Below are 25,937 nucleotides of genomic sequence, written 5' to 3'. Positions count from 1 at the left end.
AGAAATGGTTTCTAAGGTTTGGCTCCTTAGCAGGGAGAGAACGATGCATGAAAATGCCTGTTACTCATGACTTCCCTGCCACCTTTTTTGGGGTCTTATCCTCACTGCAGGAATTACACCTGTATTTTACTCCATGATTAAGCTCTTCATTCACCTGCCACAACTTCCTTTGGATTACTCTGCTACCAATGCCTGTGGCTGTACAAATGTAACAGAATTCGATGCGTTCTCAGCATTGTTATTTTCTGATGCGTGTTATTTATAACATCTCACTTCTCCCATCTTTTTTACATCAGCATTCTCATTTACAGCTTATTTTTCCCTCCTGGTTTTTCTTGTGTCTTGCTTTTTGGGTGGTGTGCATTCCTTTCTCTGTGTTAGGCATTTGGAAGCATGCAGTACGCTGGTTTATTCCCCACCCTCTGTGTTCCACACTCAATATTACACCTGGAAGCTGAATCCAGTTTTCAGTGGCCTCTAATCCTTGCCTTTCAGACCACATTTTCCCCTTTTTCACACAAATTCTAGCCTAGTTTGCTGATTTATTGAAGTCTCTGCAGCTGGCATTGCACCAGCATTCAGCTGGTTCATCCGAGCAGCTTGTCCATCTCTCACCTTTGAAAGCTAAAGCAATATTTCTGTTTTCTTGAAGGGAATTGAATTAATTTTGCCAAGGGTTTATCCTCCACACGTAAGCCTCACCCGTGGGGGTGATGTACCTGTTCTGCCGCAGAGCCTGTGCTTAGCTCCGTGATAGATGCGCTGCAGAGCAGCTGCCTCGCTCTGCTTCCCCCTAATTAACCAGAGTCCTTTTTTTCTGCTTGATTAAGCTAGCAGGTTAATTATAAATCTCGGGCCTGCCACAGATGGCGTTGTGCTGATCCTGGTATCTTTTTGTGCCTTTTCACCACTGGCTGTGTGGTTTTAGGGGGGGCATGCTGAATCTTCACCCTTGCATCTCACGATGCTGCAGCCATCGTCCCCTTTCCTTTCTTTACAGCTGATGGTATAATGTGTTATTAATTGCTTTTGAAAATCTTGGTGTATTTTTCCACTTTCTATCATCAGGAATTTTCTGGGGAGCTGTGTTTATGCTCTAGGTGATATATAACACTTCCCTTCACTTGAAGTCACAGTAATATTCACAGAGAAAATTTCTTAAGTAAATGTAAATAATAGTTCCATCTGTGTTTAGTGGAAAGATTATTTTAAGCTATTTTGTTGTTTAAATATTTACATGCCATCTGGCTTTGGCAATTCAGTGGGTTTTTCTGTAACGTGAGTGCACTTCTGAGGCTGCAGCTTTACCAGCGAGATAAATTTCCCTTACATCTGAATCCTCTCTTCGCCACTTTGGGCTGGTGCCAGTGTCTGAAGCTGCCTGCTTGGTTTTCTATTTTCCACTAGCGCTCTGAGCCAAAAAAGCGATGTCTTCTCTGACATCCTCCTTTTAGGTGCTCTGTTTTAGAGAGGTGAGTCTGTTTTGTGTGGGATTTCACACTCAGGTTCTTCCTGGCCTTGGGAGCTGATGGGCAGTGGTGGGGCAGGGCAGGAGAAGTCCACCCAGGGCAGGTTTTGTTCTGCTGTCCCAGAAAGCTGCAGTACAGTGATATTATATTAAACCATATGTATAAAAATAATTATACCTAATATATATAGATATATACACATATATCTATATTATCTATATCTATATCATCTATATCTATATCTTATCTCTATCTATATCAATATCACCTATATCTATATCACCTATATCTATCTATATATTACCTATATCTATATCAATATCACCTATATCTATATCACCTATATCTATCTATATATTACCTATATCTATATCTATATCATCTATATCTATCTATATCTATATCATCTATATCTATCTATATCTATATCTAGCTGAATGAATGTCCAGGCTTTGCTGTTAGGATGGGCATGACACCTCCTTGTATCTCATGCACTAGTTTTATGTATTAATACTCTACATTTTATGGTTTTATGCATTGCTAAGTCCTGATTTTTGTATTATTCAAAAAAGCACAATATTACCACTAAGTGCTAGGTGGCACTTTAGTTTTCACATCATTCTGCGCTATATAGCTGCTGTTGAGCCTGCTAAGAACCCAATATCTGAATTTTCACACCTTTAACATCTGAAAGATGATGGAGTGGTGCAAAGACAAGGGAGAGGACCATGCAGCTGACCTCTCACAATCAGCACCGTCACTGAAACTTCAGCATCTCTCTTACTAGCGTGCAAAGAGTAAATTTATTAAGCTTTACAATTTGGAAATACCCACCAGTATGTGTGAAATCTGTATCTTCTTCTTTAGTTAGTATTTTGCCTCAGCAAATATGAGCAGCTACTCTGTCTTCAGCATCATGCTTCAGATGATAACTAAGAATAATCATCATAGGTTTGCTTATCAAAATATTCCTCTAATGCCACAAGGCCTTTGAGGCTGCCTCAGAGAGCCCTTTCGCTAGGTTCAGTTCAAAGCCGTGAGTCTGCATTTAAACATTTTACTTTGTGGTATTTTTGGGGCCTAGCTGCAGCTTTGGATTGAGGGCAGAAAATGTATTTGGAGCGATGATGCTGTTTAAAATGAGTTTCTCTGCCTCAGTCTTGTGTCATAATAGGATTTGATTAGGATTTTTTTCTTTTTGCTGAAGTTGAGAGCCTTTTTTGCTTCCTTTAAATACATTTATGGTGAAACGGATGCTGTTTCTGGTAGAGTAGCAGGATTTGTGCTCTCCTGCTTTCTCTCTTGCGCAACACTTACATACTCACATTTTCTTTCTCTCTTTATCTGTTGTTGCCCTTTTCAGTGTTGTCTTTTGACTGAGTTCTTGGGCGATTTAACACTTCTGTGATATCTACTTTCCAGCTTTTGGCCTCCACCAGGAGAGATTATGAGAAGATTCAAGAGGAGCTGACCCGTCTTCAGATCGAGAACGAAGCTGCGAAGGACGAAGTGAAAGAAGTCCTTCAAGCCCTGGAAGAATTAGCGGTCAATTACGACCAGAAATCCCAAGAAGTGGAGGACAAAACAAGGGCCAACGAGCAGCTGGCTGACGAGCTGGCACAGAAAAGTGTAAGAGCAAGCGGTTCACGGTCCTGCTTCCCTCCTTGCCCCTAATTCTGCACCACCCAAAAAGATTTCTATAGGGATTCACAGTTAGCTGCTATCCTGTGCCATTTCAGGAATCTGTCAGATACTGCTGCCAAGCATAGTTTAAAAATTGGAGTAGCAGGGAAGCTGTTAAAAGATCCATACCCTCTCTCCTGTCTTAATTAAATGATAAAATTCAGATAATTCAGAAACTGCTCTATGGAAGCCGATGGCAGATTGTGGCTCTGTCGCAGCCTCTCTGTTTTGCACACCACAGCGGCAACCAAACTGAACGTGAGAACTGGCCATCCTGTGTTTTGGTTATTTAAAACCTGTATTATGCCAAGAAAGATGGGAAAATCTGCTGTGTGCAAATCGCAGCATTTTGTGCTTCTCTGGACTCTGCAGAGCAGGGATTTTACAGAGAGTCAGGGGATCTCAAGGAAGGAATTGGCAAAAAGCAGCTTTTTCAGCTGATGTGCACAGATCTTAAGGAAAAAAATCTGATCTGAGAAAAACCAAGATTGGTTTAGTAGCTTCATGCATCTTTGTTCCTTACAGAAACCGAGGAAGATGTTAACAGGTCTGTTTTCATGTAAGACTTCTTTATCTGCTTCAGTAAAACAGATTACTATGAAATCCATTTGGAAAAAGAATTGAATTTTATATCCCTCTATACCTGTTTCTCTGTGATTAACCTTCTTTGACATGTATTATACCCATAAGATTCTTAGCGGATTTGCTACATTTAATAGATCTAAAGTAGCCTTGTTAGCAAGGGACTTGTGCAAGTGGATTATGGCAAGGTGAAAATGCCCGTGTCAGTAGAGGTGTCCAGGAAAATACAAGACAATACAGCAAAACCTAGGTATCACAGAAGAACTGATGCAAAATCAGCAGAGGGGAGGTTAATTTTGGTTTTTAACCTTTTCAGAGCGCCCTGACAGCGACGCAGAGGGAGCTGGGCCAGTTGCAGGAGCTCAGTAACCATCAGAAGAAGAGAGCCACAGAAATCTTGAATTTGCTGCTGAAGGACCTGGGAGAGATTGGAGGCATCATTGGCACTAACGATGTTAAAACAGTGAGTCGGCTCTCTTCATTGCTTCACCTCCCATAATATCAAAATCCTTGATGTGGAATATGTGTGATACAGCCATCCTCTTTTTTTGTTTCAAGTTTGTGCTTAAACTGTTGTGTAGCTGAGGGTGAGCAGTTCTCAAAGCCAGAGCTCTGCACTGGTGGCTGCCCAGGGCACCCAAAGGATATATTTTCTGCGTTCTGGTGGTTATTACCCTTCAACAGGGGCTGGATTCATCAAAGCCCACGCTTTCATGTGTGTTTCTGAACACAAAATACATTAAAAGTACCAATTGGTAAATTTAGGCTAGATATCAGATAAATAATTTCACGACAGTAAGACCAGCTTAATTTTTGTATATTGGCTAATGACCTTTATAGAGGAAAAGCTGCAGAGCATCATTTTCCTCTGAAGTAAAGAGGTAAGAACGGGAGTGAAGGTGGTTGAAGCAGCAGAAACCTTGGAAACTGGAGGTGCAGCAAATTTTGGCCGGTTTTGCTTTGAAATTTGTCTTGTGTCTGGCTCTTGGGTTTACAGACACACAGAGGAGGCATAGACTCGTTTTGTCACTGCCTCAGAGAAGATATTTGTGTACAGTCATTGCTCAATGGCAGATCTCTGATGGAAGCCTGGAAAATCTTCCTGGTGATGTTTATATCACCTTATCTGTCCATTTAAAACGTCCAACTGAGCATGTGGTTATGCAGATGTCAGGACCACCAGATCTCTGATGGAAGCCTGGAAAATCTTCCTGGTGATGTTTATATCACCTTATCTGTCCATTTAAAACCACGGCCAACAGAGCATGTGGTTATGCAGATGCCAGGACCACAAGACCAGGCTTTGCGAGATGTTACAGCAACCTCTGGTGGCCGTTGTAATAGGAACTACAGGAGGAAACCTCTGAAAATGGAGGTGGAGGCAGTTTGAGTCAAATTTTTATAGTAACTGAGATGTCAGCATTTTACAGGACAGCTGTCAGCGTAAATAAGGCCAGATTGAGAAGCTTTTAGAAAAATAATTTCAAGTTTGTTGGCAATTAGCAGCTTCTGAAAGTGTGTCTAATTTCAGAGCAGACTGAGGGTCTTGGAAGCAGTTGTGGGTTTTAGGCTGTTGGGAGAAGGAACAGCGTGTGTTACCTTCCCTTTGGTGGTGCTGGGGAAAAGGCAAAAAGCGGATGAAGTTGCTAGCCATAACCTTGCTCAAAAAGGACCATCACAGCTCATAGGTGGGTTACATGAACTAAGTAGTTGAAGAAAAATCATGAAGAGCAAGACGTACAAAAAAAAAGCCACCGCGTTAAACCAGGGAAGGAAATTCTGTATGAATAGAATGATACTCATATTTAGAGGTGAGAGCAATTACTTTTCTCTTACCAGGTGAGATTTCCAGACCCATGTCTGTCTTACAGAAGCAGAACCCTTCAAGAGGAGACTTCTTTAAAGAGTAATTTGAAAAAGCTCTTCAGCTTTTAGCAGCTTGAAAGAAGGGAAATTGCCTGTGCTCATGATATGAGAAGGTTTCTCCAAAATATGCTCTTGCTATGATGGGGTGCTTGATTACTTTAGATGCTGAACCACTATGTTGATGAAACAGGCCTTCATTTCTCACATTTGAGGCTCCTCAGTGAGGATTGTACGAAGCAGAGTGGTATAACAGGTTTCCAGGTGACCTGAAGGTCTGTGGGTACTTCTTGAAGGCCTCCTGGCTCCAGACAGGAGTTTCACAGCAGGGCAACTGCTCTGCAGTGACTGACCTGTGAGAACCACACCTTGAAGCTTGCGATCGTGTGTGTTTAGTTAGCAGACGTGAACGGGGTGATTGAGGAGGAGTTCACCATGGCGCGGCTCTACATCAGCAAGATGAAGTCTGAGGTGAAGTCCCTGGTGAACCGCAGCAAGCAGCTGGAGAGCGCCCAGATTGACTCCAACAGGAAGATGAACGCCAGCGAGAGGGAGCTCGCAGCTTGCCAGCTCCTCATCTCGCAGGTAGGTTTGCTCCTGCCTTGTCCCTCTGCAGCAAGGGTTGATGATTTTCTCAGCCTCCTTGAGAAATGTGTGTGCTAGGAGCGAGAAATGAGACTTCAGGAAGCAGAGTGGTGTTTCTCTTGTCTGTTTTGTTCTTTTTTTTTCTCTCTTCTCCCATTCCTCCCCCTCAGTGTTTTTCAGCACATTCTGTGGCGAGATCGTGTCCTGCTGTAGATCCCAAAATGTGTTTTATGGTATAATACTGCAAATCCTTGGCATGATTTCCTCAGCGTGGATTTGTATCGTGTCCCTTCACGTTAAAAGCAACCTGAGAAAGGAAGCAGTGATCGTATGGTTCGCTAGCAAAACCTTTGGAGAGCCCTCCATATCTGGTCTGTTAGTAAAGACAGCTAAGCAGCAATATATAAAATAATAGGTTATGGAAAACATTACTATATAAGATAGAAATCCAGATGGTAGGAGGGCTTCTTAGCGGGTGGCAGTTAGAAGGGACCTGACTGCTTTGACATGCTCGACTGCTGTGAAGTGGACACGCAAAGGGGAGGAGATGCTACAATTTACTGTATTGCACTTGCTACCAGTTAGTCTAAGAAAACCTGAAGCAGCGACAGCCTCTTGTCCTGCAGCAGAATGGCTTTATTAAGTTCTACTTAATTAGGCTATTAAGTCTTGGGCTATTAAGTGTGACCTTTAAAAATGCAGTCTGTTTTGGTCCATTACCTCCTTCTCAGATCTTTTGCTGTGTGCTGTGTTTTCTCCTAGTCCTCAGCTCTGGATGTGGAGAGCTTTCTGGTTTTCCTCCTTTGTGTAGGGCAGTACTTGGATTCTTAGGTAAGAAGCTGTGGTACTCACATTTCATTGCAATTTCCCTTGTCTTTAAAGCATGAAGCGAAGATCAAGTCCCTGACTGACTACATGCAAAACATGGAGCAGAAGAGAAGGCAGCTGGAAGAGTCACAGGACTCTCTCAATGAAGAACTCGCCAAGTTACGTGCTCAAGGTACAACGTTAAGTCTTGTGGTCATCATTTCTTCTATCAGTTATATCTTAGAAAATTCAGTATTGGCTGAAGTACCATATGTACAATAGTACTATGATGTTTTATTGTCTGCTTCGTATTTTGCAGTGAAGACATAAAATTGTGATTCAGAATATTTAACACATTGCACGTCCTCGTAGTACACTACACTGCAGATAAAACCAGAGTGTTCCCTTTCAGCCTACTCCATCCACAAAATACAGAGAAACTTAAGTTTTCAGAAGCATCAAAAACTTTATGACGAGCTTCGCCTTGTGCTTTAATGATGTGAGAAATGAAAAACTCCACAGATATTTTACCCAAACAGCACAAGTTAATCTTGCTAAATCTCTATTCTGTAGAAGCTCCTGGTTTTTGTATAATTACAAGACCTAGTAGCCTCAACGTTACTCTGGATTTCTGCACAAGGGATCTTCTCTGACTTTGGGAGCAGCAGGTGGTGACAAGATCTTTTTAACATCCCTTGTGTTTTTAGAATACAGTTTTTATTTCATCTCCTGATCTTCCTACCCCACTCATACAAAATGGCCTGGTTCTGGAGGTCACCATTTCCCCAGCAGAAATGAGACAAGGAGGGTTGTGATACGGAGGGATATAAGGAGACAAGAAGAGGATGAAAAGGTGCTGGGTAGGCTGAAAACGATGTGTTAGTAAAGGAAAAGGAGGTTTGGGCAGTGTGGTCACGGGTTGGCCACTGCAAACCATGGCTATTTCTGCCCTCCAAAGCTGTCTCCCCTGATCCTGCTGCCCCCTGCAAAAAGAACTAGTTTGTTTAGGTTTTTTGGGTTTTTTTAAATGGCTGGCTCTAGCAAATCCTGGAACTGTATGATTGATTCTCAACTGTCTCCATCTTTAAACAGAAAAAATGCACGAGGTCAGCTTTAAGGATAAGGAGAAGGAGCATCTGACCCGGCTGCAGGACGCAGAGGAGATGAAGGTACTATGGCAGGCAGCAGTTTTAGAGCACATTTCTCAGTGAGATCGTTCATTAACCAATAATTAGGGTGTAATTTTGTCTTCCTGTACACGCTGTGTGCACTCCACACTTTCAGCCTCTGTCAGAATTGCCAGCCTCTGTTAGAAAACCTGACCTCCTGTCACCAAGTGACTTTTGCAATTTGAAATTAGACAATTTGCTACTATTGAGGTTGTTGACCAGATTATGGGAAAAAAAATAAGTTACAGCCTGAATATCTGAGGCGAGTGCATCTTCAAAGATGAAGCAAACTCTGTCTGCTGAATCAGATGTGCTGGGTTCCTCAAATCACACAAATGGAGAACTGAAAGATAAGAGCCAGGACACTGCGTCCATAGCTGAGAACAGTTTTGTTAAGTACGATTGAAAAATGATAGTGCTTCACCTCTGTGTTACTCTGAATTTTTGGTCAGTGGAACTCTGCTGAAAGTCAATTTGCTAAGTAGTGAATCAGCCTACTGGGGTTAATAGAATTTAGGCACTAAAATTTGATAAAAAAAGAGGCTGGGCCACTTTCCCAAATTGTTTGGCAAGAATTCTGACTATCTCCTAGAAATAATAATGAAATATCAACCTGTTTTATAGGTTGGGGTGTGGTTAGTAGGTTGAGAGAGGTTCTCCTGCCCCTCTGCTCTGCCCTGCTCACACCACAGCTGCAATCTTGTGGCCAGTGCTGGGCCCTCAGCTCCAGAAGGACAGGAACTGCTTGAAAGAGTCCAGCAGGGCCACCAAGATGAGATGCTGGAGGGAGTGGAGCATCTCCTGCTGAGGAGCGGCTGAGGGAGCTGGGGCTCTTGAGCTTGGAGCAGAGGAGACTGAGGGGTGCCCTCATTCCTGGGGATCCATTGGGAAAGGGCAGTGTCAGGAGGAAGGAGCCAGGCTCTGCTCTGGGATGGCCAATGCCAGGCCAAGGGGCAATGGTCCCAAGCTGGAGCACAGGAGGTTCAAGCTGAAGATGAGGCCAAACTTTGTGAGTATGAGGGTTATGAAGCATGGCCCAGGCTGCCCAGAGAGGTTGTGGAGTCTCCTTGTGTGGAGACACCCAAAGCCCTGGCCGTGTTCCTGTGTGACTGCTCTGGTGCTCCTGCTCTGGCAGGGGTTGCACTGGGGGAGCTTTCCAGGTCCCTTCCAACTCCTCACATTCTGGGATTCTGTGATTGTTTTCTGGTGTTCTCTTCTTCTAGAGAGCAAAGAAGAAATGTTATGCAGTAATGTGTGAGCTGTGTTTCTGATGGGGTTACAAATTGCATAAAAGGAAATATATAATTTTACAGGGATATTGATAGAGCTTTGTCAGCTTCAGAACTTTTACCTCCAAAAGTTTAAGTTATTAAAGAGTTGTACAGTTATTGCTTACAGCTATTTTATTACAAATGTAAGAAGATGCATTGTGTTTTTCTGACTTCTTGAGATATAACTAATCCTAGAATTTAAATAACAGAGCTGTGGGTAAACAGTTCTCAGAGGGGGAGGGTGCTTCAGGTTTTACTTCTGTCATGGTCATAGCTGTAGATGTATTTTCTTGTGTGTTACTTGACCCGTTTCATGCGTGGCTCTGGTTTTTGCACCCTGCAGAAGGCTCTGGAGCAGCAGATGGAGAGTCACAGGGAAGCCCACCAGAAGCAGCTGTCCAGGCTGAGGGATGAAATTGAAGAGAAGCAGAAAATAATTGATGAAATCAGAGAGTACGTTCACTCATATCTGTTCTGTCCTGTTCAGTGACACTGTAGGGATGGCTCGGGGTTGGTTTTATTAGTTTTAAATCATATCTATATATTTGAGTCTTATGGAATTAATTATTCCGTGGATACTTTGCACTGTGGATTACAGTGCCTAGTTCTTTATTGTGGAGCTTTACAAGTCCATGAAATTACAAAGAGGAAAAAGAAAGATAAAGACTTTCTGAGAGCCAGGGGGGCTCAAACATGTCCTGTTTTCACACCCTTAATATTTCTTCCTGCCACAGCAATGTAACTTTGTTAAGGCAGATACTCCAGCACTTGAAAATTGGAGTTCTTTGCTCCCTGTGTTCTTCATTTTGTCAGTGCTCATAAAATCTAGGCAATCCTGATGTAGTGCTTGTTCTTTCATCATATTTATAGTGTGGCCAAAGACTAACAGCAGGGAAATGAGAAACATGAGGAATCAGGGCAGAAAGACTGCAGGAACTGTTTGTGTCCTTTAAGATAAAGGAAGCAAGCCACTGTACTTAACTCTCCAATATTTTTACTTAAAAACTATCGTTCTTCAGATTTTTTTATGCTTAATTTCTTTCAGATCTTTTCAGTAGAGAGTTACAGCTTGACTTTCTCTGTCTAACATGGTTTTATTTATGGGGGTTTGTGCACCCTTGTTTATGGGGTTCAGGACTGAGCTGTATGACCTTTTCTTTCACCTTCTAGTATGAATCAGAAGCTGCAACTGGAACAGGAGAAACTGAGCGCTGATTATGATAAGTTAAAAATTGAGGACCAGGAAAGAGAAATGAAACTGGAAAAGCTCATGTAAGTCAACAGTTTTCTCATCTGGTGTCCTTGGATATAGAGTCTCTTAGTGTGTCCACAGGAAATGTCCTGGTGAGAAGCACTGGAGCATTTGTGTTGAGATTATTACCAAACACTCCATGTTTTTACATCATAGGTTTATGTCATATCATATCTGCCAAAGAAGATTTTTTTAGAGCTCTGATTTGATGAAATGTCACAGCATGTGTTCAATTCCTCACTCTTCAATGCGCAGCAAAAACAAATGAGAAAGGAGCTGGGGGGTTGAGGTGGATTTTGGGGGCTTTTTTTTGTTGGTTTTTAAGCAGTAAATCAGATGTCTGAGTAAAAGCCTTTCCCAGAAGTGAGAGAGAAAAATTTCATGTGTGGACACAAAAAAATGTTGGTGGTGGCTGAGCCATTCCATGTGAGAAAGCTGCAAATTTGGGACAGTCGAAAGCATCATTACAGATGCAGAGATGTGCAATTCACTCACATCTGCAGATGTTCTGCTCAGACTGAGTGCTGATTGATTCTCTTACATGACTTCAACATTTCTGATTTGTGTTTAACGTTGTGATCTTTCTAGACTGCTTAATGATAAAAGAGAACAAGCAAGAGAAGATCTTAAGGGGCTGGAGGAAACAGTGGTACGTCTTCATTATGCTTTATTGAGCTTTTCTCCCCTAGGTCTTCATCGCTGATGTGTTATCAAACATCTGTATCTGTGCCTAAGGAAATGACCAATTTCTATTTATTGGAAGCTACATTTGTCTCTGTGTGTAAAATACACAAGTTTTCTGGAAGATCTCAGAAGCTGGTCAAAACCACAGCTGCTTTAGGAGCATCATATGGTGATTTTTGCAAGTGTCAACATGGTTATTAACTCAAAAGCAGCATTTACTCCTCTGTGTGATGCTTTAAAAATTAAGCTTATAGTGGCCTCAGGATCCATTAGAGTTCAGTCCTGAAGCTGAATTATTCAGGGCCTTTCAGCTTTGGCTCCTGATGGCTCCCCAGACATAAACCTTGTTAAAACAAACTCCTGTGCGGGAGAGATGCCTCATATCAACCTTTTTAATAGGAACTGTGCTGATCAGAGACTTGTAGAGCTTGCATGAAGACTTGATGTGCCCTGTACACCGAATTAATAAGGCAGCCAGAAATCAGAGTTAGGCCGTATGATACCATCAGCTTGCAGAAACCCAGAGGGTATTTTTAAAATTTTCCAAATAAACATCTTTGAACTATCTTATATTTAAATTCTATTCACTTTGATAGAGTTTTAACCATTATTGCAGCTAGAATTAAAAATCAGGCACAGCGAATTACAGGAAAACGTGTGCCCTCAAAGGCCAAATTGTGGTGCACCCCTGCCCCTTGGTGTGGGCTGACATCAGGCTCATTGGGTGATTGCTTTGAGAAGGAAGGGATGAAGAACGGTCCTGGTGGGACTACAGCTCTGTTTTGACTTGTTCTCCTTCCCAGTGTCAGGTCCACGGGACAGGGTTATGGGGTGAAGGTCCCCAAGTGCCACTCTCAAGCTGTGCTTGTAAGGTACGGTTTTCAGCAGCCCACGAGGGAAGCTTCTCCTTTTTGGTTTCTACTCAGTTTTGCCTTTTTCTTTTGAGAGATAAAGATAAAAAAATCAAGTTCAAAAGCTTCTTGAGCAATTCATTTAAATTCCAGTGTGTGATAAGCAGGAAATGGCAAAGCTAAGGTTGCTCTTACCAAGAAAGTCAGTGCTCTTCAGTGTGGCTGTGGTGCAGGATGGGGTTGGGGTGAGCTCTTTTTCCACATCATTTCCTTTCCTGCAAATGGATCGGTGCTTAGATAGAACAAGGGGAAACGGCACCAAGCTGTGCCAAGGGAGGTTCAGGTTAGAGATAAGGAGGAAGTTCTTTACTGAGAGGGTCGTCAGAAGCTGGAACAGGCTGCCCAGGGAGGTGGTGGAGTCACCATCCCTGGATGTGTTTAAAGAGCGGGTAGACGAGGTACTTAAGGATATGGTTTAGGGGTAGACAGGAGCGGTTGGACGTGATGATCTCAGAGGGCTTTTCCAACCGAGCCATTCTGTGTGTGTGATTCTGTGTGTGTGTGCTTCCGTCCTTCTGGGAGCAGGTGCCAGGGTCACCACCTTGTGTCACATCTCCAGTCTGGAGTAAGGGTTTTTTTTTCATTGAGCCTGAGAAGTTGATACACATAACCAAAAAAAAAAAAATAGGTGGGAATACCTGGATATTTGCCCAAACTTAAAAAGCACTTAAACATCTCAAGTACCCGTGAGTAAGTATTCAGGGTGGGCCACTGTGTTTGCTACAGAGCGAATGCAGAGCTCTTGCACGTCGCTAGATGTGTGCACCTTTGTTATCGACTCACATCCAAGAAGGATTTTTACACCAGGGTATGTGCTATCTCTTACTGGTTTCTGCTTTTTTTTTTAAATTAATTAAATTTATTTAATTATTCCAGGCAAGAGAACTTCAGACTCTTCACAATCTGCGCAAGCTTTTTGTCCAAGATCTTACCACCCGTGTTAAAAAAGTAAGACCATGCTCTTTTCAACCAAAGTCTTCTCATTTTTGCTGTGTTCTTGTGATTTGCTGGAAGTCTTTAGAGCATGCTTTTACAAAATGGGTTATTGTCTTTTTCAGTAACAGTGAGTAATAAGATTAAAGCGCTTCTGATATTTATTACCTTTTATTTAGTCCTAATTTGTCAAGGAAAACTCTTGCTGATACCAGAAACTATTCAATATAACTTGCGTTATCTTAGGCTATACTAAATGCTGTGGCTTTTTCTTTCTATGGGCTTGTGACTAGTCAGCCTTTTCCTGGCCAAATAATTGCTTAGCAGAAATTAATGCATTTTTAAATGTTGAAGAAGAATCAGAGCTGCATAAATAGTCCAAGGCTTCTCTTTGCAGTCCTTCAGAGTAGTTTTGGGGAAGAGGTTTGAAGTTTGTGGGTTTTTTTTAAGGTTGAAAACCCATATTACATAAAAATGTCTCCTAGAAGTGGAAAAAAGAGGGGAAAAAGGGTTTTCCCCATTAAAATCTATGGTTTTTCCTATGTAGGATCCCCCTATAATTATTCAGTAAGAGTAGTTTATTTTTTTGAGTAGCGGGAAATATGGCTTTTAAATATCCAATGAACAGGTGAAATAAATTGTCTTTAATATGGGGGTCTGGAGGACTTTTCTGCCTTTGGAAAGTTTAAATTCACAAAAGACCTGAGCTTCCTCTTTGGTTTCTGCCTGGCTTTGCTGATCGCTGCAACTCTGTGTGCAGAGCGTTGAGCTTGACAGCGACGATGGTGGTGGCAGTGCTGCGCAGAAGCAGAAAATTTCCTTTCTTGAGAACAACCTGGAACAGCTTACGAAGGTTCACAAACAGGTAGGGGCTCCGCTTCCTTCCTTCTCTCCTTCCATCCTTCCCAAAAAATACACTTTTTATGGTTAAAAGGATGATTTTTGAAGGTAAAGTGTATTGAGTACCTTTAGTTCTCAACTAAAATTCTTGGTGTTAGGAGTCGCTGCTCTTCCCCCTACCTGTACTTCTTATCAATGTGTTAAAGAATTATTTTGTTTTCTGGGAAAATAGACTCTAGCAGTTTGGGCAAGGCTAATTGTCACTGTATTGGTGTAATGCATAAAAAAATCCCAGAATAAAGTGGTTGTTGTTATCTCGTGTGCTGATAGCCGGTTTCTAGATGGATTATGTATCCCACATTTTGACTTCTGGTCTAAAGCTGCTTAGTGGCACCCTCAGAGGAGTCAACCAGCAGAGTATGAAGGCAAAGAAATTGAGGTTTTCAATGCAGCTTAAGGGCTGGTGCCTCCCTGGGATGCTGAGGTTGGCCATTTCTGGGCATGTCCATCTCTGTCTCCTCCTCTTTCATGGAGTCCCCATTTCCTTTGCAATTCTGCTGTTCAGAGTAGTAAAAAAAACCAAAGATGCTTTTAATTTCATTTTTGAATACTGACATAACGTTTTCCAGTGCAGTTTTCTCAATCTTTTATTAGTGCTCTCCAAGATTTGCTTTATTTATCCCTGTGGAAGTGCCAAAAAAGCAAGCAGAGCCGGACCACGACAAGGAACCGCTAAGGTTCAGTATTTTGAGATTCCCAGGGAACAGATGGTTTAAAGGCCTAGTTTCTAAATGTGGAAATTGGTACATGTAAGGAGTGTTTTTCCCTTTACTGCTTTGCCTTTTTCACACTCAGTCCACACATTTGCTGGGTTTTCAGATATGGTTTTTTTTAGCTCTCATTAGTGTATATTTACTCAAAACCAACTATGAGTTCACATCTCATAAGAAACTCTGGAAGGGGAAAAAATCACATTGGACTTGACCTAATTGTGGTATCATCCTCCTCATTTTTCATATCATAACTATTTCATAGAACAAGGGTTCAACACTTGCAGAAAAAGCACATTGTGACAATTTTATTTTAGCTTTGTGTTTTCCCTTTGGCACTGGGCCTGGGCTAGCAGGTGTAAAGCATTCTGATTGTCCAACAACGTGTGCATGTCAGTACGTGCTGTTGCTTTACTGTGTGATTAATGCAGTAGTTAAACCACTTTATTCCCTTCGCTCCTGAAAAGGGAGAATTTGGAACAGTTTTCTGTTGACTTCTAATAGTGGTATAATCTGTTCAGTAGAAATTGTACTGGATTTTCTAACAGTTTGCATCAGTACATATTTAGGAAAAAAATCAATCCTCTCTTGGCGGTTGTTACATGTGAAGTTAGATGTTGTTCTGATAATTGATAGACCTTGCTCAGGTTTGTATTTCACTGAGGAAGTGCCTGAATTCAGAGTTGCATATAATAATGATTATATGATACGATATGATATATGATATAAGATATATGAGAGATATGATACATGATATAAGAGATATGAGAGATATGATATAAGAGATCATGAACTGGCCCCCTCAGTTCAAGAAGGACAGGAACTGCTGGAGAGAGTCCAGCGTAGGGCTACAAAGATGATCAAGGGAGTGGAGCATCTCCCTTCTGAGGAGCGGCTGAGGGAGCTGGGGCTCTTTAGTTTGCAGAAGAGGAGACTGAGGGGAGACCTCATTCATGTTTATAAATATTTAAAGGGTGAGTGTCACGAGGATGGAGCCAGGCTCTTCTCGGTGACAAACAATGATAGGACAAGGGGTAATGGGCACAAACTGGAACACAGGAGGTTCCACTTCAATTGGAGAAGAAACTTCTTCTCAGTGAGGGTGACAGAGCCCTGGCCCAGGCTGCCCAGAGAGGTTGTGGAGTCTCCTTCTCTGCAGACATTCAAAACCCGCCTGGACGCCTTCCTGTGTAACCTCATCTGGGTGTTCCTGCTCCGGCAGGGGGATTGGACTGGATGAGCTTTTGAGGTCCCTTCCAATCCCTCACGTTCTGTGTGATTCTGTGTCTGTGTGAAGAGATATAAGAGATATGAGATATCACATCTCATATATGAGATGTGTTTTCTTAGAGACGTTTGAGGCATTGAAGTTTCTGCATTTTCCCATGTGCTCGAATAGGGAACAAGTAGGCACGCCATAAGCAGTGGAGATGATGAATTTTTGGTTTCAGGATCAGCTCTCTGAAATTCCGCTGAAGAGAATAAATTTTCTCATAGGATATGTTTGAAATGTCTTTCCTCGCAGTTGGTACGTGATAATGCAGATCTTCGTTGTGAGCTTCCTAAGCTGGAAAAACGACTTAGGGCTACGGCAGAGAGAGTTAAGGCCCTGGAGAGCGCACTGAAGGAGGCCAAGGAGAACGCCATGCGAGACCGCAAACGCTACCAGCAGGAGGTAGATCGCATTAAGGAGGCCGTGAGAGCCAAAAACATGGCACGGAGAGCGCACTCCGCTCAAATTGGTAAGGACATGGAGCTAAGGGGTTAGCGGCTGCTCACATACTTCATGGTTGGTCTGTTTGCTTGTTTTCAAAAGAGAGCGAGGTCTGAAAGCAGCAGTGCAGGGCAAACCACGGGGTCTGCTTCTCCGCTGCACAGGAATCTTCAAAGGCTTCACTTTTTAATAGAATCTGCCCCACCTAAAGTTTAAAGCGCCTCTGCTGTTTAACTCGGTAAATAAATGGCATAATGGGTCTTGTGTGCCCTTCTAGTGACCTGAAAACTTGTCTCTTTAAATTAGTCTCTCACTTTCTTCTTCCTCCCCCACATGCTCTCCTTCTGCTTTCATTCTTTCCTTGCCTTTCTGGGCCTTGTCCCTTCCTCTTTTTCCCCAATTACATCCTCCTTGTGATTTAATTTGGGCTGTGCAGAGTCAAAAATCATCCTGTATAATTCAGATGCTTGATACGTCTGTGTGGCACAACCTGAACACGTGCATACAATCAAATAGTGTTTAAGACGGGGCAATTTTTGCAATTATTTGTTGGAATTGCTAAAGAGGAAGGGTAATGCTCCGGATAACGATGCTAATATTGGTGCCTTAAAACCCAAGAGAGAATTAGGCAGCACACAACGTTTCTCTTGTAGAAAGCCATTGCCAGCTTTGTCTTGGCATCTTGGGGGTTGGACTGGATGATCTTTAGGTGTCTTCCAACCCAAACCTGATCTTCTGCAGTGGTGTGGGACACACAAGGTACATCACTGACCACCAAGTGGGTCACGTTGTGCAGAGAGTCCATAGTCTTTGCAGAGATGACTGTCATTAAATGTTGTTTGGGAACAACGGGGTTTGTACGAGAGGAGAAGATGAGGTAGATAACCTTGTGTGAAAGCTAAACATCTCTTTTGGTTTCCTCCTTTTCCTCTGCAGCCAAGCCCATCCGCCCTGGCCATTACCCAGCGTCTTCTCCAACGGCTGTCCATGCCATCCGAGGGGGAGGGATGTCCAATTCCAGCTACTACCACAACACCAAATAGATGAGAAGTAAGACCACGAGTAACTTACTCATCTGTTCTTGCACTCATCACTCAGCTTTCTCATATTTCAGCCTTGCTTTTAGAATACCCACAGTGGTTTTTTTTTTCTAGTTTTAGTAGGAGTCGTTTGCTGATAATTTAACTGTGAAAATCAGTAATTTAAGTGAGGAATGCCTTGTTAGAGTGCTTTGCAAGCTGCCACTGAGAGTTTTTATTTTAATTACTTATCACTTAAAACTTTTTTTAATAAACTGAAACGCTCCATTAAATCTGCACTGAAATTCACACGTAGAGGTGTGAAACTCATCCAGTAAAAATAGAGATCCAGAGGTTCCTTCTGCCTATGTAATTTTCTGCTTTCTGTAACGTGAAAATGTGTCCTTGTGGTGATATTCCAGCCTGGGACAGGGATAGAGGAGCCGTGAGTGGCAGCAGCGCAGAGCTCTCCAAATTTGAGTGTCACCATTTGACAAACTTTACTTGTGTTTCTTTAGCTCTCTTCAGATTAAAATGTAAATATTAGACTTTAATTGCAAGGGCTTGAGGGTTTCCTCCTAAGCAAAAACCTCTTCCTGGAAAGGTGAGCAGCATATTCCCATGAGACTGCTTTTTCTACCCTACCATCCTATTTATTTCCTTAAATGCTCATTATTTCTCGGATATTTTACACCTGCTATGATTCTGAATGATAACTTTATGCTGTAGGCATACTACGAGTTGGATGGTAGTGACTGGCTGTGAAAAGCAGCCAGCGGACTGCTAAGTTGTCCCTCCAAGATTGGCTTTGTTCCCTCCTTGAGGATTAATTGTCTTAAAGCTCTCTTGTGGTGGCGTGTGGTTTCCTTTAGGCACTCGGCATTCTTGGCTGGTTTTTTCTTCTTCTGAGAATGTTTCGTGTCACGCATGCATGCAAACCATCCATCACGTCGCACTCGAGCTGTTATTGTGTGCTGCAGATTGTTTCTGTTCATTGTGTTTTCCACAAGCCCTGTAGCTACGAGCAACATATTTTCACCGCGGATGAATCAGGGCAAGTCTTTGCTGAGTGTTTTTGTGCATTAATTCATTCTGGACTCAAATTGCCTTTTCCATCTCGCAGGCAAGATAGCCTCTGTCGATCTACTTCATTGCATTCCCACCTCGGAAAGAGCAGTGTGTGATAGAGGCACGTCAAATATTTCCAAACATACATCATAACAGCTGCTCTCTGGGGAAAAAAGCTGCTACTGCCTAAACTGGGTGGGCCTTTAATGGAACATCTGTGAAATTAAAACTATCACACTCAAGCATGCCACACGTTAGGTATTGGTACGTGCCAAGAGAACAACTGTAGATCTATAGGATTCATTAACAAAATAAATATACTTAAACCGAGATGGGTGTATAACGAGGTAGGACTTTGGAAGTCAATAAAAAGCGATCGGAAGGCATTGGGTTGAAATGTTGAGGTTTAGATTTGAAGGTGGTGGAGAAATGAGCAGGTTCAGGCCATGCTTGGGACGTGTTGCAGAGGAGCTCATGGACAACTGTAGAAGGAACTGGCTACAGTTAGGGATATATGGTTTCTGAAAAAATTAGAAACAGAAATTCTGAAAACCAAAAGGAAACCCTGCAGGTTGGAATGAAGCCATTTAAGAAGTGTGTATGTTTGGGGTTTTTTTTCTTAATTAACGGTAATTTCTGGCTTTTATTGGTCCAGTTTCCTTATTGCTCAGGATCGAGTCTAACGCCTGGCTGTGTTATGTATTATGTGTTATATGGGAGCGGGAGTTGGAGTCAAGGATCCTTCTGGGTCCCTTCCAACGGGAGATATTCTGTGGTTTTATTCTATGATTAATACTTCAGAGAAGCCTATTTTAAGTTTTATAATTGGTTTATAAACTCAGTCCAGTTCTAGGTGTTTTGCGCAGATCCAGAAAGATGTCTTGAAGATGCAGTAAACCAAGGCTGGGCAGTGAGTAAAGAGGGTCAGATCTCATCAGTTTGGGTCCTTCGGTTAAGAAGATTATTGGCAAATGGCAACTACTTGGTTGCCAAGTGATTTTGGGAGTATCAAAGTAAGCTGAATTCTAAGCTTGTTGGATGAAAGCCCAGGGGGCTGAGTAAGAGTGTTAGTAAGGTACTACTTGTGTAGTGAAAAGCTTATACAGATTATTTCCATAATATTGTTGAGAGATATCTATGCTCTGCAGAGCTACACCGTGGCAGTCCTGCAGAGCTAGAATTAGGACAGAGCTTCCTTTTATATTCATTTAACATCTATAAAATATATGGTGGGGCTTCTATGTAGATGGTTGCAGTCAAGTAACATACTTGTATCTCTGGGATTAAAACTTTATGCCAGGATGAGGGGGAATTTATCTTACGTTCATTCATCATTCCCAGTACAGATAACAGACATTTATTGCTGTTAAACTGGTCAGTGATTATGATTTATTAACCCAGCAGCAAACCCCTCAGGGATTGGCAAAAGCCAGTCTTGCTCGTGCTGTTTTCACAAAATTCATTGGAAAAATTTCTTCTGCGGAGCTGGGCAAGCCCTGGAGGGGCCACGTCTCCTAGGTTCAACGTGTGTGTTATAAGGAGATGATTTCTACCGCAGAAAACATAGCGTTTGATGAGTAACAGTAGCAGATGGGAGAGAAAACAACTGTGGGCGTTAATGAAACGTGCTCCTGAAATTGCAAATTGCTGGGAGCTGCCTTAAGCAGGAGGCTCGGGAGGCCAAGGAGCGTCTGCAAATCTCTACGAGGTAATTCCTCACACTGCAGACGTTTTTGAAAACACACTTTGTTACCTGGGGCATACCTCAAACCTAGATTTTGGGAATGGTCAGAAGGGGAACTCACACTGGTGCAGCTCACAGAAGTGCTGCGGTGGGGTCCTGCAGAGTATTTGTGTAGGGAGGTGGAGCTGGAGCTGCTACAACCCCGCAGCTGAGTTTGTGCCAGGGGTTGATGGAGATCAACTACAGAGCTTGGTTGTGTATTGTCGTATTTAAAGCTCTTCATGGAAATACTTTCTAAATATAACTTAAAACAGAGCATGTTTTAAAAACCACTAATATTAAAGTTTTTCAAATAATCCCAGTAATTAAAATAGCAAAAATTGTGGTGTGTGTTTTGCTTTAGATAGCAACCAAACCAAACCAAGCCCCAAACTGTTTTGACTCTCATGCTGCCTTGCAAAGCTTAGGCTGAAAACTGCACACAACTATTAAAGTCACTATACAGTTTGGTTTTCAGAAGATTTTTCTTCTAAATCATTAAAGAAAACCTAAAATAACAATGTTTTGGAAATGGCAATAAGCATAAAGGCAGTGTCTAAGCAAACGTGAACATCCCTTGCAGAGTGCTGGTTTAGTGACTGCCAGATGGAAGTGAATAATAGGAAAATGCATTAAGTGGTAGAAAACCACATTGAGTTGTTTTTTTCATGCTTAAAATACGTGGCAATGTTAGCACAGATCACAGAACTCCAAAATGAGCTGTTTAAATTAATGACCTGGACCTGCTGACAACCCCATCTGGAGCATGGGCTGCTGTTACTCAGTGGCTGGTGGAGAGGTGAGCCGTGGTGGTGCTGCACTTCAGCTCATAATTTAAGAAGGGTTTCTCCAGGTGGAGAGATCAGCTTGGAGTCTGCTTTAACTACACCTGGGACCTAACCTGGCCCTATACATGGGACAGAGCTCGGGGACAGCTCAGGGCAAGCATAGATGATAACAACGCTTGAGAGGCTTTGTTGGACAGACGGACCAGAGCAGATGTGTTCAGATTTGGAGTAGGAAAGCCCACACATTCTCAAGGAAACTGCTGACCTGCCCATTCTACCCATCTCATATTCACTCAAACCCGTCTGATACCTCATTTCAAAAGAGAAGGAAAGGACTGACATGAAGCTGTCGGTCTTCATAACACCAGAAGGCCATGGAGCTGTTGGAGCAGGTTCAGAGGAGGCCACGAAGATGCTCAGGGGCTGGAGCACCTCCCCTTTGGGGACAGGCTGAGAGAGTTGGGGTTGTTCAGCCTGGAGAAGAGAAGGCTCCGGGGGGAACCTTATTGCGGCCTTCCAGGACCTGAAGGGGCTACAGGAAAGCTGGGGAGGGACTTTTGACAAGGGCAGGTAGTGATAGAACAAAGGGGAATGGTTTTAAACTGGATAAGGGGAGATTTAGGTTAGACATTAAGAGGAAATCCTTCCCTGTGCGGTGGTGAGGCCCTGGCCCAGGTTGCCCAGAGAAGCTGTGGGTGCCCCCTCCCTGGCAGTGCCCAAGGCCAGGTTGGACGGGGCCTGGAGCAGCCTGGGCTGGTGGAGGTGTCCCTGCCCATGGGGGTTGGACTGGGGGGGTTTGAGGTCCCTTCCCACCCAAACTCTGCTGTGTTTCTGTGTGCTCACGATTGCGTTCGTGCTCCATCACAGCCTATTGAAATTAGATTAAAGCAGCTTGCTCTGGTGTCTGTATTTGTGAAATTCAACATGCAGACAGGTTCTTGTCTGTGTGTCTCTTACCTTAAATGTTCCCAGCACCTCCCCATCCATGAGCAAGAAGAATACCTGTATTTAATATCTAGCCAGGCCATAGTTAACCTAGCCAGTAAGATGTGTGAATTAATAACCAGCTTGGTTTCCTTTAAGGTGTTCATAAGGCTGACAATTAGGAGCTAACCACAATCCCCACCATTAATTTAGGGTAACTTTAGAGACACTGATGCATCATTATTTATTTCTTTTTATAATTTGAATATGGACAAGTTTTGTTTTAAACAACTATGCAGGAAAATGCTTAACTGAGGAAAGCACATCTCTTCTCAGGCTGATTTTGTATTCGCTCATTTGAAAATGTGATGGGCACATTCAGTTATTGAAGTGCCTCTTTCCACATGGCTAATCAGAAATATGTGGGGAAAAATCCCACCCCACGGGTTTTTAAAAGTCTGGATTTCAAATGTTTTATAATCAACTTTAAATCACCTTTGTACTGGGCAACGGGCCTTGAACTTTGCTTCTGGATGGAATTACTATGAAATTAGTGAGAAAGATGCCTGTATCATTATATATATAAGTATAGAGTATATTTTTATGATGTATTATCAGGGTATTACATATAAAATGTTATTATATTTCTGTAAACAGCTAGTGTATAAGTGTGTATATATACAGGTCAGGAAAGCAGCTCTGTGTTAGGAGACATAGAACAGGACTGGTTTGGGGGTTTTACTTTTTAATCCTTTCATTTGATAATACGTTTGCAAACTCAATTGCAGTTACTTTCCTTATTTGTGAAAAACGGGAAATGTTTCCTATTCCTTTTCCCTTTAATAAGATACCTTCAGCATATCCAAGTGCCAACCAGTGGAGAGAAAAATCCTATTAAAAGAACAGAGATAAAAGAGGAGGGAAAAAAAGACCTTTAGATAGCGTTTGAAGGTGTATTTAGATGAGACAGAATGCGGTGGTACAGGTGGCAAAGAATGCATTTCATCAGGAGAATTGCTTCATTACAACCATGCCAATTTGTGGCCTGGAAATTTGAACGATGGAGAGGAATTTTGTCAGATCTAAGACTCAATAACCAAGAGGCTCATTTCATGCATGGTTAAGGCTGTGCTTTACCAGGTTTCCTTGCTGTTGCTGTGGCTCTTTGGCTGATATCTGCTTTCTAATCTCAAACATCCGCTAATGATCCTTACACCCACTAATGATCCTTACCCTTCTGCTCTCTTTTGACAGGTCGATTCCACTTAGCATGTTAAGGACTGTCATTAAGTCACTAGTTTCTTTTTCCCCCCCCCTCTCTTCGACCCGATCCACGTCCTCTTCATCCTGCGCTTCCTACAGCCATCTGCAACGCACTGGTCCCAGGTATTTCGAGCTTCGTAGGATCTCCACGTGTACAGAAGTGTTCAACTCTTCTACAGATACTTGTACAATGTATTTAACATAACCATCTAAGTAAGGATAGGAAGTCTGCCACTCAGAATCGCTCACCGACTGCGTTCGACCCCTTGGCACTGGTTGGGTTGGGGCTTCTACGCTCAGATTGATGCTTTTTGGGAGTCCTCTGTTGCATCGGTAAACCCTGACTTCTGGCATCAAAGAATAAATTATTCAGTGACCAAGTGCCATCAAAGGCAGGTGATTGTGCTCTGTCATGACTGATTTACTGTATAATATACATATTATTTTATATTTTTAGGGGATGAAAATGTGCTGCTACGTGGTTTAATTTTACTGCTTACATTTTCAGAAGTAAAATTTCCCCAAAGAACCATTTGTAATATCCTGATAAAAACCTTTTGGACTGTATAAAATCACCTTTATTGCAGTACCTGGTAAAGATCAAACGGGATGCAGAGAAATCTGTTAGTATAGACCTAGGTTTTGAAGTTTGGTAGTGACGTGACTATATCTGTGTGACCTATCTTAAAATTCAGAGCCCATCTGCTTTGTAGTTCTCCCTCCGGTGGTGGCTTTTCCCGGAGCGCGATGCCTAGCCGTGTGTTTGTGAGCGTTGTTCTCTATGAAGCGTTGAAGGTTTCAGAACGCTGCCGAAATTTTGGGAAATCCGATGAGCAGCTCCCCCCTCTTTCCCCTTCCCGCAGGCCTTCGGCAAGCCCCGATCTGTCCACACCGGAATTCAGACACCGGAGTGAGCAAACACTTCAAGAAACAAAACCAAAATCCCCCAAACCCCAGACATTACCTTAAAAAAAAACTACAGAGAGGGTGCAAAAGGAGATGAGAGTTGTGCACTCGAGCAAATTTGGCAATACGTTTGCAAAGAGGTGGGGAGCATTTTGCAGGGGGAAAGGATGTCTTTGTAAGTCACGACCCGCAGGTTGTCCCACGGATGGTGCGGCTGTGGGCTCGGCATGAGCCCATTGCCTTTTTTGGGTCTCTCTTTCGCACCAGACAGCGAAACGTCCACCTCCTCGGCAAGGGGGCACAGGCACCGCTCGGGGAAGGTTCCGCTGGCAGCAGCCACTGCTCCTCCGCTCCCACGCGTCCCCTCCCGGGGCGATGAGCACAGCACCCGGCCCTGCGCCTTCACCAAGCGGGATGGACTCCAGGACAGTTACAGCCAGCACAGCCCCCGTCTTGTTTTGCAGACGTTTGCTCTTCTTTAATTTCAGATTGATCGTTATTTTTCATTTACCATCGTGTCTGTTGGTAGCTGTAGGACTCCTGAGTTAGTGCAGAGCGTTTTGAGAGATTGTGAATCGACCTTTTTCTACTGAAGTTATTTAGGCTGTTGCAAAGTTAAGTTGGACTTAATTTAACTGTTTTGTTGTTGTTGTTTTTTTTAATGTTGCACTATTTTGGGAAGCGTTTTGCTAAAAAAATATTTAATGCTGTTGCAAATTTGCATGTATTTAATTTATTTTGTATTTTCCAAAGTTTTCTATTTCCTTTCTTCACGTGCATGTGCACTGCCAGCCAAACGAACTGTGAACTTGCCATATGCAATCTCGAATAAAACGACCAAGTCAGAACCACCTTGTGCTACCCTACCAGCTTGTGAGAGCTGATATTTCTACTAGGAGCTGATGATCCTCTTGTTCTGGTTCTACAACGGCTGTCTTGGGAAAGATACCAACCTGAATTGCTGTCGGAGACTTCGTATTGTAGTTAAACTCTTATTTTGTCTTTTGAATTCGAAGTTCAGTGTGGAAGTATATTGTAGATACAGCAGTGTTAGCTTAAAAAAATACCCACATTATTTACTCCTAACGCCACCACTAGTTAAATTTGGCAGTTTAGATGGTTTTCTTCGGCTCGAGTAAGAAGTTAGCTTTGACATCTCTTAATTGTGCTGGTGCTGATCAGGCAGTCAGTTCACCCAGCGAAAACAATCTAAGCTTCTCCAAGTTAACTTTTACTTCAAGACTGCGGGAGGACTTTCTAGAACCTAAATGTTGAGAAGACGCCTTAAAAAGGCGAAAATCCTCAAAAAGAAATGCGGGAGATATTCACTCGATTGGAAATTATTAATTCTGTCAATTGAACTTAACTCTGCTTACGGATGCTCGGTTTGTACGCCTATTTTAATTAGGCAACTTCAGTTTGTATTGCGCGTTGTATATTCAACTTTTATACCATTTTTGAGTCTTACACATTTTACATCTAGAGATGAAAACCCCACATCTGCTCTGCAGGGGTCAAACCCCATATTTCCACTACTCGCTGCTACGCTACTTTCTTTGCTCTCTGAATGTTGGGTTTTATTTATTCCGGGCGGATTGAAAAGTTGTGATTTGTGTAGCGCAAATTAAAGTTCACATCGACAATGTCTTGCACGGGACAAATCTTGGTGGAAATACCGTTCACGAATGGAAACTGTACTTTGGATGGGAGTGA

General features: G+C 42.6%; 1 protein-coding gene across 1 annotated transcript in view; it reads left to right on the top strand.

The window, feature by feature from the left end:
- The window catches only part of LOC104536907 (kinesin heavy chain), a 45,311-nt gene extending 21,168 nt beyond the window's left edge, over window positions 1-24,143 (top strand). The window contains exons 12-24 of the mRNA XM_010179648.1: window positions 2,892-3,098; window positions 4,051-4,197; window positions 5,994-6,182; window positions 7,065-7,182; window positions 8,082-8,158; window positions 9,773-9,882; window positions 10,600-10,701; window positions 11,270-11,330; window positions 13,153-13,224; window positions 13,970-14,074; window positions 16,345-16,561; window positions 17,470-17,583; window positions 23,310-24,143. Coding sequence (XP_010177950.1) covers window positions 2,892-3,098; window positions 4,051-4,197; window positions 5,994-6,182; window positions 7,065-7,182; window positions 8,082-8,158; window positions 9,773-9,882; window positions 10,600-10,701; window positions 11,270-11,330; window positions 13,153-13,224; window positions 13,970-14,074; window positions 16,345-16,561; window positions 17,470-17,576 — 1,512 coding nt within the window. The 3' untranslated portion in view covers window positions 17,577-17,583; window positions 23,310-24,143. The remainder of the gene's footprint in view (window positions 1-2,891; window positions 3,099-4,050; window positions 4,198-5,993; window positions 6,183-7,064; window positions 7,183-8,081; window positions 8,159-9,772; window positions 9,883-10,599; window positions 10,702-11,269; window positions 11,331-13,152; window positions 13,225-13,969; window positions 14,075-16,344; window positions 16,562-17,469; window positions 17,584-23,309) is intronic.
- Window positions 24,144-25,937: the final 1,794 nt, after the last annotated feature.

Source organism: Mesitornis unicolor, unplaced genomic scaffold (genome assembly GCF_000695765.1).
Source record: "Mesitornis unicolor isolate BGI_N332 unplaced genomic scaffold, ASM69576v1 scaffold22312, whole genome shotgun sequence".
NCBI classification, from domain to species: Eukaryota; Metazoa; Chordata; class Aves; order Mesitornithiformes; family Mesitornithidae; genus Mesitornis; species Mesitornis unicolor.
Note: the sequence above shows the minus strand (reverse complement) of the source record. Positions and strands in the feature narration are given on the sequence as shown.